Source organism: Phyllostomus hastatus, unplaced genomic scaffold (genome assembly GCF_019186645.2).
Source record: "Phyllostomus hastatus isolate PE091 unplaced genomic scaffold, TTU_PhHast_1.1 phas_scaffold_60, whole genome shotgun sequence".
NCBI lineage: Eukaryota > Metazoa > Chordata > Mammalia > Chiroptera > Phyllostomidae > Phyllostomus > Phyllostomus hastatus.
In genome coordinates, this window is record NW_025334038.1 from 2,027,995 (window position 1) to 2,041,070 (window position 13,076).

The 13,076-nt window shown below is 38.8% G+C and overlaps 1 protein-coding gene across 3 annotated transcripts in view; it reads right to left on the reverse strand.

Annotated features, from left to right (window-relative positions):
* The window catches only part of EPB41L5 (erythrocyte membrane protein band 4.1 like 5), a 175,142-nt gene that overhangs the window by 50,596 nt on the left and 111,470 nt on the right, over positions 1 to 13,076 (reverse strand). For all 3 annotated transcript variants that reach the window (XM_045825863.1, XM_045825862.1, XM_045825861.1), the window contains exon 17: positions 2,093 to 2,256. In XM_045825863.1, the coding sequence (XP_045681819.1) occupies positions 2,093 to 2,256 (164 nt within the window). The remainder of the gene's footprint in view (positions 1 to 2,092; positions 2,257 to 13,076) is intronic.

Sequence of the window (13,076 nt, forward strand, 5' to 3'; positions counted from 1 at the left end):
AAATGGGTAAATGACTTGAACAGACACTTCTCCAAAGAATACATACAGATGGCCAACAGACACATGTATAAAATGCTCAATGTTACTAATCATCAGAGAGATGCAAATTAAGATCACAATGACATATCATCTCACACCTGTTGGAATGGCCATCAACAATAAAGCAATAAACAAGTGCTGTCAGGGGAGTGCAGAAAAGAGAAACCTAGTACACTGTTGTTGGGTTATAGGTTCTGTCCAGGTCAAGACACAAATGAGAACCAAGCAATCAGTGTTTCTTTCTTACATCGGTGTTTCTCTGCTTCCCTTCCTCTCTCTCTCTCTTAAAAAAAGAGAAAGAAAAGAAGCTCTCTTGACTCAGCAATCCAACTGCTGGGAATATATGCTAAGCATCCTGAAACACCAATTCTAAAGAATATATGTACTCCTATGTTCACTGCAGTATTATTTACAATAGCCAAGATCTGGAAACAGCCCAATGTCCATCAGTAGAGGAGTAGATAAAAAAACTGTGGTACATTTATACAGTGGAAAACTATGTGGCTTTAAAAATGACAGAAATCTTACCTTTTGTGACAGAATGGATGGATCTAGAGATTATTATGCTAAGTGAAATAAGCCAGTCAGAAAAATACAAGTACCATATAATCTTACTTATATATGGAATCTAATGAATAAAACAGAAATAGAATAATAGACACATGGAAGAGACTGACAGCTGTCAGAGGGGGACTGATGACAGAAGGTGAAGGGATGAGCTAAAGATCATATATACATAACCCACTGACACAGACAACTATGTGGTGATGGCCAGAGGGAATGTGGGTTGGGGATGGGTGGAAGTAGACAAAGAGGAAGAAAATGTGAATATCTGTAATAGTGTCAATGATTAAAAAAATAGATAATGTATCATTTCCTTCTAACCTTTAAAAAAGTTAAGGGAAGCAGCTTTCTTTCTGGATTATTTATTTTGTGGGTCTGTACAACAACAGTCCTCATTACAACAAAATATTTTGTAGGAGGTAACAGGAAATCCTAACATGTATTCAATCCTGTGCCCTAAATATCTTTAAAAAAATTTTTCTTTTAATTTTCACTCAAGGAGCAGTGAAAAGGCAAGTCTGAAAATTCATAAATATTTAATGATTTATAAATGATACAAATGTTTAATCGGCTCAGTTATACAATCTTAAATATTTCAATGCATCCTTAAGCAGAAAGAAGCAAGAAGGCATAACTCTTTTACATTAAATTTTAAAATTCAACTATTACTGTTGGAGAGGTTGTGGAGAAAAGGGAACCCTAGTACACTGTTGGTGGGACTGCAGACTGGTACAACCACTATGGAAAACAGTATGGAACTTCCTCAGAAAACTAAAAATGGATCTGCCTTTTGACCCAGCAATTCCATTGCTGGGACTATATCCTAAGAACACTAAAACACCAATCCAAAAGAACCTTTGCACCCCGATGTTCATAGCAGCACAATTTACAATAGCTAAGTGCTGGAAGCAACCTAGATGTTCATCAGTAAATGAATGGATCAAAAAACTATGGTACATTTACACAATGGAATTCTATGCAGCAGAAAGAAAGAAAGAGCTCCTGCCCTTTGCAAGAGCTTGGATGGAGCTGGAAAGCATTATGCTAAGCGAAATAAGCCAGTCAGTGAAAGACAAATACCATATGATCTCACCTTTAACAGGAACCTAATCAGAAACGAATAAGCAAGCAAAATATAAACAAAGTCACTGAAATAGAGGACAGACTGACAGTGACCAGAGGGGAGAGAAGAGGGAATTTCAGGGGAGAATGGGTAGGGTTTACAGGAACAAATTTAAAGGACACATGGAGAAAAACTAGGGGGAGGGTGGTAATGGGAGGGAAGTGGGGAGGGTTGGGTGGGTGGGCTGAAATGGGAGTAAAAGGGAGAAAACTGTACTTGAACAAAGATTAAAATAAATTTTTTTTTAGAAGTAAAAAAAAATTCAACTATTACATAAAATATTCTTAAGGAACTGACTTAAATAGCTCATTTAAAGGGAGGTAAAATAAAAAGATGACATTGATGTTTTACAGAACATTTACTTACTTCTGCCTTCAACTTCATTTTCCTCTAATCCTGTTTGTCTGGGGGCTATGTTAATTTCACCTGGTGGTTTCGAAGTTTCCACAGTATCAGGTATCCCAATTACGTCATCAATCATTGTTTCCAATAAGGCTGGACTATCTAGCAAATCAATATTCAGAGGCAAGCTGTAAAGGTAACAAAAAACTTACTTAGACCAAGAAATTTATCATAAAAAGAAGTTAAAATAATAACAAAAATCTTTGTTGGAAAAAATTCCGTAAGCATTCATATTCCAACTAGTTTATTCATTTGACAAAATATTTGGGGCAGATTTTTCTTCCAGCCAGGATGGAATAAATGGCAGTGAATTTCATTTCCTAGTTGAAATAACCTAACGGGTGTGGAAGGTACTGTTTTCAAGACATCAGATATCAGAAAACAAAGGCTGGTGATTGTGAAATGTGGGAAACAAATGAGGTGAGCCCTACAGTGGCCTTGAGAGAGCTTCCATGCTGTGGTGCAGAGAGTGTGATATGAGACAGAGCAAGAGGACTCCCATAGTCATTTTCTCAATTAAGAAGATGAAGCTAAGAGTCCGGGATCAAGGCAGCTAGAGTTCACAGAACAGAGTATTAGTCAGGAGAGAGCAGCACTTCAAAAAGGGACTTTTGGAGATCTGCAGAAGTTCCCCTTCTCAAGTATTCAGCAGAGTACTGATCAGAGAATGTGTGTGAGGAAACTCTCTGAGGCTAAGGAAAGAACCATTCAAAAAGGATTTCCTCCTTCCCTTCGAATGAGGAAAGTACTAGTAGCATTCACACTGGGCCACAGTGCATGCTTCTAAAAACTGTAGGAACACATAATTCACAGGGCACTGAGTATTCAGGAAGGTCTTTCCTAAAGAGTAGAAAATAATTAACTTAGACTGAGCATGGCAACAAGCCAACCTACCACATCATAAAAGAAAGACCCCCAAAGCATCAAACTGTTTTCAAATAACTTAACTACAACTTGAAACAAAGTTCAAGAAGATTTAGAGGCATATAAAGTTATCTAGCATCAGGCAGGAAAGTTAAATTTGTTAGGTGAAGAACTTGATAGAATGTCAAGCATTCACTCAAAGATACCCAGAAAGTAAAGAGGCAGAAAAAGACATCCCATACCAAAGAAAATAATCAACCAAGCGAAACTGAATAGAATTAGCAGAGAAGGACATTAAACAGTTATTATAACTGTATTCCATATGATAAAAAAGTTAAGCAGAGACATGGGAAATATAAAAAAAAATCAAACTTCTAGAGCTGAAAACTACAATATTTGAGGTGTAAAATATATTACATGGAATTGACAACAGATTAACATTAGATAAAATAATGTATTTGAAGACATAGCAACAGAAACTATCCGAAATAAAACACACAAAGAAAGAGAATCCCCCAAAATGAAAAGGTATCATTTAGCTGTAGGACAACTTCAAGTAGACTACTGTACAGGTAACTGGAGTTCCAAAGTGGGGGTGGAATAGAACAAATACCTAAAGAAATAATTGTTGGGGGAGGAAGAAGATGGTGGCGAAGTAGGTGGAAGCTGAGTCTATTTGTTCATGCACCTAACTGGGACACTTAGCAGATCTTCTGAAAAACAAAGTGAACAGCCAACAGAACCTTAGCTGATTTGAAGTTTGGAAGCCAAAATGTGCAGAGGACACTTCAAAATGGGCAGTAAGGAGGTTGTATAGGCAGATGAGGAAAGGCCAGGGGCCTGGTGCCAGAAACCACAGCTGTGCAGTGAAAACATCAGAGGAGAGCAGGTCAGTGATAGCAGCCTAGTGGCTCCCTCCCCTCCCAGGGCGGGCAAATCACAGACCTGCACCAGGAATGACTTGAACATCTAAAGTCACTGGGTAAAAACAGCACACACACACATAACTGGCGGTGCACTCAAGCTGGGGCATGGGTCTCTGGCCAGGACAGTTACAAGAGTTGGAGAGATCCTGGCAGGACCCGGAGCTGGAAGAAGGAGTGGGCAGGAACTGGCCCTGACTGAGATAGACTCTTGACTTGCCAGAGAGTTGGAGTGTGTGGAAAGCCGAGCAAACTGAGGTATGCTGGGCAGGGACCTTGTGCATGCAGCTGCCCAGCCAACAAGGAGGGAGGGTTGTGGGTACAGTTTGCTCCCACTCAATGCACATTACGGACTGATGAAAGGAGTGCAAAGCAGTGGTTTATCAGTGCCAACTGAGCACAAAGTGGATACTGCATGCTGCACAGTGCTCTGAGGGCAGTGGGCTGGGAACTGGGCACCTGTGATTATTCCAGCTCACACCGAGGCCTCTTCCCTGGAAGAACCAATGCAAAGGGGAAACTGAACCCAATCCCCCATTGCCTGCATGAGCTGGGAACATCTGCAACACCGGGTGGGCAGGCTTAACAACCAACAGGGGGCTCCCCCACCTTTGAACTCCCTACAGGGAGATAAAGTACCTGGGCCCTAGGTCCCTATTTCACCGAGGCCATCGAAACAAGAAGTTAAGGAAGTGTGCAAGGGGGGTTCAGGGCACCACCCAAACTTGCCTAGCAGGTAGAGCTGCAGACTATGCCAAGCAGGAGAAAGCTGAGGCTCTTACACAGATTGTCCTTCCCCACCTCCCCCGTTGAAACAGACAGCTATTTAGGCAGAACCTATACATTGTTGGAAATAAACTGGAACAGATTAACACAAGAGGATAGAAGCAGAGGAATGCACCCACAATTTTCCCAGACTGAACAGTGCCTCCTAGGCGAGACACAGACCTCCCAATTACAACAGAAGCTCCCTCTACAGGCAGAGGACTAAGATACAGGCAATGTTGCCCAAAGTTAAGACAACCCACCCGGGATCTGGAGCTTACAGAAAACCAGAGATGGATCCAGAAAAAAAGACAAAAGACGAACACCAACACCTGAGACAAATTGCACCTTACTCTTCATCAGAACTTGCTTATTTTATTTCTTTCTTTTAGTTTTGTCTTTTTGTTTTCCTTCCTTTCATATTGCATTTTAATTTTTCTTCTTTCACTTCACTCGTATGCCAAATAACACTACTCCTGATCTTTTACTTTTTATTAAGATCACTTTTTTCATATTATTGTTATTCCAAATCCCACACAGCACTCTCCCCTGGTGCACCTGCACCATGTTCCTATCCCTGACTCTCACTATTTCTCTTCCATCTAACCTCCCATAAGTGCTCTTCTTTCTTAAGTCAGTTCATATTCTTTTTCCCCTTTCATGAGAGTCTTAACTCCTTTCCACCTTTTATAAAGTGGCTAGTTTGGTGAAATATTGTGATTATTGCTATACTTCTATGGAAACCCTATTTGTACTTTAAATCCCATGAATACTCTCCCCATCCTACTCCATTTTGCCTTCCACCTGCCCCAATCCATTGAGTGGGGAATTTTATTTCATTTTTCCCCCCTCTCAACCTTGGCTTTATTCCCTACTCTTATTAGTTTGCTTTCCCCATAATAAAAAATCATTTTTATTTACTGTAAACATTTCATATTCACTTTTCACATTTGTACAATATTCCTATACCTATTCCACCTTTATTAAACTTCATTCAACTGTTGTTGCATTTGATCCTGCTGTGATTTTTCTGCAATTTTGCCCCCAATGGTCCAATACCTTTTCAATTTTACTTCAAACCTCATAGTCTTCTCTTCCATTTTCTTACCCCATTGGTCCCATTGCTCTTCCATGTTATATTTATGTTTTAAATTTTGTTTTCTACATTTTTTCACCCTACTCTTCTCAATTTCCCTCCCTCTTCCCACACAATAACATTTTCCCCTTTTAGTCATCCCATATTCCCTTTGTCATATCTTATAATATTTGTAATGTCTCTTCACTTTTATTAATTTTGCTCAATTGCAGTTGAGATTGCTGATGTGGTAGGGGGATCCTTTTTGCTGGCATAGGTTTTGTTGTTTGGTAATCGTGCTTTGTTAACCAACACATGTACAACAGCATACAAGACAAGGTGGAAGCTGTGACTACCAGTAAGCCTACTGGAGGGGAGAACCCAAAAACAAAGAAGCTACCAACAGGTAAAGCCTTAGTACAACAGGAGAGATGACACAAAGAGAAGAAAGAGCAACCCCAGAGCATCCAGACAAGATCAAAAAGGATGTACCACTGAGTCCCATAGAACTCCTACCACAGAAGACCACCCCAGGAAGACAGGCAGGCAAAGCAAAACACCCTGAGAAGCAGAAAAAAAAAACAAAAAGAGTCACCTAAAATGGGGAGACACAGAAAGAACCCCCAAATGAAAGAAAGGAGGAATCCCTGGAAAAAGAGCTAAAGGAAATTGAGGCAAGCAATCTATCAGAACAGAGTTTGATGGTTACAAGGGTGCTCAAGAAACTCGGTCACAACTACAAGGAACTGAGTGGGAAATACAACAGCATGAAAAAGGAAATAGAAACTATAAACAAGAACCAGGAAGAAATGAAGAATACAATATCTAGCCCTGGCTGGCGTAGCTCAGTGGACTGAGCGCGGGCTGGGAATCAAAGTGTCCCAGGTTCGATTCTCAGCCAGGGTACATTCCTGGGTTGCAGGCCATAACCCCCAGCAACCGCACATTGATGTTTCTCTCTCTCTCTCTCTCTCTCTCTCCCTCTCCCTCCCTTCCCTCTCTAAAAAAATGAATAAATAAAATCTTTAAAAAAAAGAAAATTAAAAAATACCTTTAAAAAAAAAGAATACAATATCTGATATAAAAAATACAGTAGAGCCCTGCCTGGTGTGGCTCAGTGGATTGAGCGCCAGCCTACAAACCAAAGGGTTGCAGGTTCAATGCCCAGTTAGGGCACATGCCTGGGTTTTAGGTCAGGTCCCCAGTAGGGGTGCATGAAAGGCAACCACACATCACTGTGTCTCTCCCTCTCTTTTCCCCCCTTTCCCCTCTGTCTATAAATAAATAAAATCTTTCAAAAAATACAGAAGAAATTAAAATTGTGCTTGATGAAACAGAGGACTGAATTAGTGACCTGGAAGACCAGCTAGAAAGAAATAACCAGGTAGAACAAAAAAATGTAAAAAGACTCAAAAAGTATGAGAACAGTTTAAAGGAACTTCAGGACAATATGAAACATAACAACATTCACATCACAGGAATACCAGAAGGAGAAGAAAAGGAACAAGGGATAGAAAAATTGTTTGAAAAAATAATGAGAGAAAACTTCTCTAAGCTGAAGAGGAGAAAAGCCATGCAAGTTCAGGAGGCAGAGAGGGTCCCAATCAAGATGAACACAAAAAGGCCCCCTCTGAGACACATCATAATTAAAATGTCAAATTATAAAGGCGAAGAGAAAACCTTAATAGCAGCAAGGGACAAACAGGAAGTAACATACAAGGAGGCCCTGATAAGGCTAGCAGCTGCCTTCTCAGTGGAAACACAACCAACCAGAAGGAAATGGCAAGAAACATTCCAAGCAATGAAAAGCAAAGTCCTGCAACCCAAAATAGTATACCCAGCAAGACTGTCATTTAAATGGAAGACAAAATAAGGAGTACCCCAGACAAAAAAAAGTTAAAAGAATATACTTCCAGTCAAACCAGCACATCAAGACATGCTAAAGGGATTTTGTTGTGAAGATGAAAAGAGAGAGAGACAGGAACACAGGTACAAAAGTTAAAAATAGCAATGAATTAAGTACATATCAACAGTAACCTTAAATGTAAATGGACTAAATGCTCCAATCAAAAGACACAGAATAGCTGATATAAAAGGATGAGAAAAGGATGAGGAAACACGATCCACACAAGAGAAGGATCTGGCTACAAGAGACCTATTTCAGAACAAAAGACCTACACAGACTGAAAGTGAAAGACTGGAAACAAATATTCCAAGCAAATGGACAGGAAAGAAAAGCTGGATAGTAATACTTATATCAGACAAAATAGATTTCCAAACAAAGGCCATAAAAAAAAGCAAAGAAGGTAATTTCATATTTCAAAAGGGAAGAATCCATCAGGAAGCTATAAGCATTGTAAACATATATGCACCCAACTTAGGATGACCCAAGTATATAAGGAAAATCTTGGAGGACTTCAAGAATGAGACAGAGAGCAACACACTTATAGTAGGGGATTTTAACACCCTACTGTCAGTAACGGATAGATCTTCCAACAAAGAATCAACAAGGACACTGTGGCACTGAGCAACACATTAGATCAAATGGGCTTAACTGATACATACAGAACCTTTCACCCCAAAGAAACACAACACATTCTTTTCAAATGCACATGGAAAATTTTCAAAGATAGACCACATGATAGGACATAAAACAAGCCTCAACAAATTCAAGGAGATTGAAATCGTATCAAGCATTTTCATGGCTCACAATCACTTGAAACTAGAAACCAATCTCAAAGAAAAAACTCAAAAACATTCAAATACACAGAGACTAAATAACATGTTATTGAACAATGAATGGGTAAACAATGAGATCAATGAAGAAACCAAAAAGTTTCTAGAAACAAATGAAAAAGAACACACAACAACAAAGCAAAGGTAGTCTGGAGAGGGAGTTCATTGCCATACAGGCATACCTAAAAAAGACAGAAAAATTTCAGTGGTTTTAATTTGCATCTCTTTGATGGCTAGTGATGCTGAGCATCCTTTCATATGTCTCTGGGCCCTCTGTATGTCCTCACTGTGTGTGAGTTCTTCAAATATGTTGGCGATCAAACCCTTGTCTGAGGTAACATTGGCAAATATATTTTTTGCATATGGTTGGTTACCTTTTCATTTTGTTGATGTTTTCTTTAGCTATGCAGAAGCTTTCTAAAATAACAATGAAATACCACTTCATACCAGTCAGAATGGCCATAATAAAAAAAAATCAAGAAACAAAAAGTGCTGGCAAGGTTATGGAAAAAAGGGAACCTTAGTGCACTGTTCTTGGAACTGCAGACTGGTGCAGTCACTGTGGAAAACAGCATGGAATTGCCTCAAAAAAGTAAAAATGGAACTGTCTTTTGACCCAGCAATTCCATTGCTGGGATTATACTCCAAGAACCATGAAACACCAATTTAAAAGAACCTATGCACCCCAATGTTCATAGCACCAAGATTTAGCATGGCCAAGTGCTGGAAGCAAACTAAGTGCCCCTCAGTAAATGAGTGGATAAAACAAACTATGCTACATTTACACAATGGAATACGATACAGCAGAAAGAAAGAAGGAGCTCCTACCCTTCGTGACAGCATGGATGGAACTGGACATTAGGCTAAGTGAAATAAGCCAGGTGGTGAAAGACAAATACCATATGATCTCACCTATAAGTGGAACCTAATCAGCAAAACAAACAAGCAAGTAAAATATAACCAGAGACATTGAAATAAAGAACAAACTGACAGTAATCAGATGGGAGGAGAGAGGAGGATAATGGGGGAAAGAAGGGAAATGGTCATCAAAAAATATGTATAAAGGACACATGGACAAAACCAAAGGGAGTAGGATTGAAGGTATGAAGTAGGGGTGGAGATAGGTGGGGAAGAGTGGTAGGGGGAAAATGGACACAACTGTACTGGAACAACAATAAAAAAAGAGATAGAATAATTTGAAATAAACAGCCTAACCCTACATCTACAAAACCCAGAGCAACAACAAAAAACAAAGTCCAGAGCAAGTAAAAGGAAGAAAATAATCAAGACCTGAGCAGAATTAAATGACATAAAGGCTAAAAGAACATTCCAAAGGATCTATAAATCCCTGAGCTGGTTCTCTGAAAAGATAAAAAAAATCAACAAGACTTTAACCAAATCCATTCATTAAGAAAAAATGAGAAATGACCGAATAAATAAAATCAGAAATGAAAGAGGAGATATTACAACCGATAGCACAGAAGGATCATAAGAAATTACTATGAACAACTACCTGCCAAGAAATTGGAAAACCTGGGCAAAATGGACAAACTTCTAGAAACATATAATCCTTCAACACTGTGTCAAGAAGTAGAAACCTGCATAGACTGATAACAGCTAGTGCAATTGAAGCAGTAATCAAAAAACTCCCAGCACACAGAAGCCCTTGGCAGAACAGATTCACAGGAGAATTTTACCAAACATGGAGACAAGAGCTACCCCCAATTCTTCTCAAACTATTCCAAAAAATCCAATAGGAGGGAAGACTCCCAAACTCTTTTCATGAAGCCAATACTATGCTAATTCCAAAACCAGATAAAGACACAACAAAGAAAGAAAATTCCAGGTCAGTACTACTGAAGAACATAGATGCTAAAATCCTTAACAAAATATTGGCAAACTGGATCCAGCAATGCATTAAAAAGATCATACATCATGATCAAGTGGGATTTATTCAGGAATGCAAGGATGGTACAATATACGCAAATCAATAAACATAATACACCACATAATATGAAAGACAAAAATCACGTGGTCATCTCAATAGATGCTAAAAGAGCATTTGCTAAGGTACAGCACCCATTTATGATAAAAACACTCAGCAAAGTGGGAGTAGATGGAGCATACCTCAACATAATAAAGGCCATAAATGAGAAACTTACATGCAATATCATACTCAACTGGCAAAAGTTAAACATTTCCCCCTAAGATCAGGCATAAAACAAGGCTGTCCACTTTCACCACTTCTATTCAACATGGTATTGGAAGTTCTACCCACAGCGATCAGACAAGAAAAAGAAATAAAATGCCTCCAGATTGGAAAGGAGGAAGTAAAGCTGTCACTGATTGCAGATGACATGATAGTGTACATAGAAAACCCTAAACTCCATCAAAAAACTACTCAACCTAATAAATGAATATGACCAAATGGCGGGATACAAAGTCAACATTCAGAAATCAAAGGCATTTTTGTACATCAACAATGAAATATAAAAAACAGAAATTAGGGAAAAAATCTCATTTGATATAGCAACACAAAATAATAAAGTATCTAGGGATAAACTAAAACAAGAAGGTAAAAGACTTGTACTCAGAAACCTACAGAACACTGAAGAAAGAAATTAAGGAAGACACAAATGGAAGCATGTACCATGCTCATGGATTGGAAGAAGTAGCATCATCAAAATGTCCATACTACCCAAAGAAATGTATAGATTCAATGCAATCCCTATTAAAATACCAATGGCATATTTCACAGATATAGAACAAACACTTCAAAAATTTATATGGAACCACAAATAACACTGAGTAGCTGCAGCAATCTTGAGAAAGAAGAACAAAGTAGGAGGGATCACAATACCTGATATCAAACTGTATTACAAGGCTACTGTTATCAAAACAGCCTGGTACTGGCATAAGAACAGACACATAGATCAATGGAACACAACAGAGAGCCCAGAAATAAACCCAAGTCTCTATGGTCAATTGATATTCAACAAATGGGGCAGAAGTATAAAATGGAGTAAAAATAGCCTCTTCAACAAATGGTGTTGGCCAAAAACAAAAACAAACTAAGCAAACAACTAGAACAGGAACAGAACCACAGAAATGGAGATCACATGGAGGGTTATCAACAGGGGAGAGGGAGGCGGAGAGAGAAGGAAAATGTACAGAGAATAAGTAGCATAGATGGTAGGTAGAAAATAAACAGGGGGAGGGTAAGAATAATATGGGAAATGTAGAAACTAAACAACTTACAAGTATGACACATGGACATGAACTAAAGTGGGGGAATGGGGTGTGAGGGGATGTGCTGGGTGGAGGACAGTGAAGGGGGAAAATGAGACAACTGTAATAACATAATCAATAAAATATATTTAAAAAAAACAAATGGTGTTGGGAGGTCTGGACTATTACATGCAAAAACATTAAACTCAACCACCATCTTACACCATACACAAAAATAAATTCAAGGTGCATAAAATACTTAAATATAAGTTGTGACCCCATTAAATTCCTAGAGGAGAACACAGGCAGGAAAATCTTAGATATTCCACGCAGCAATAGTTTCGCTGATATGTTCCCTAGAGCAAGGGACATAAAGGAAATAAGCAAATAGGATCTCATCAAAATAAAAAGCTTCCGCACAGCTAAAGAAAACATCAGCAAAATAAAAAGGTAACCAACCATATGGGGAAATATGTTTGCAAATAATATCTCGGAGAAGGGTTTGATCTCCAAAATATATGAAGAACTCACATGACTCCACTCTGGGAAGACAATCCAATTAAAAAATGGGCAAAGGACCTAAACAGACAATTCTCGAAGGAGGACACACAGAGGGCCCAGAGACATATGAAAGCATGCTCAGCATCACTAGCCATCAGAGAGAGGCATATTTAAACCACAATGAGATACCACTTCACACCAGTCAGAATGGCCATCATAAACAAATCAACAAACAACAAGTGTTGGAGAGGTTGTGAAGAAAAGGGAACCCTAGTGCACAGTCGGTGGGAATGCAGACTGGTGCAGTCACTGTAAAATAGTATGGAATTTCCCCAGAAAACTAAAAATAGAACTGCCTTTTGATTTAGCAATTCCATTGCTGGGATTATACCCCAAGAACCATGAAACACCAATTCAAAAGAACCTATGCACCCCAATGTTCATAGAAGCAAAATTTATAATAGCCAAGTGCTTGAAGAAAACTAAGTGCCCATCAGTAAATGAATGGATCAAAAACACATGGTACATTTACAGGACAGAATACTACAAAGCAGAAAGAAAGAATGAGCTCCTAATCTTTGCTACAACATGGATGAACTGGACAGCATTATGCTAGGTGAAATAAGCTGGGCTGTGAAAGACAAATACCATATGATCTCACCTATAAGTGGAGCCTAATCAACAAAACAAACAAGCAAGTAAAATATAAGCAGACACATTGAAATTAAGAACAAACTTTTGAAAAAAAAAAAAGAATAAACTGACAGAAACCAGAGGGAAAGTGGGAGGGGATAATGGGGGTGAAAGGGGAAGGGTTTTCAGGAACAGGTATAAAAGATACATGGACAAGTTCCAG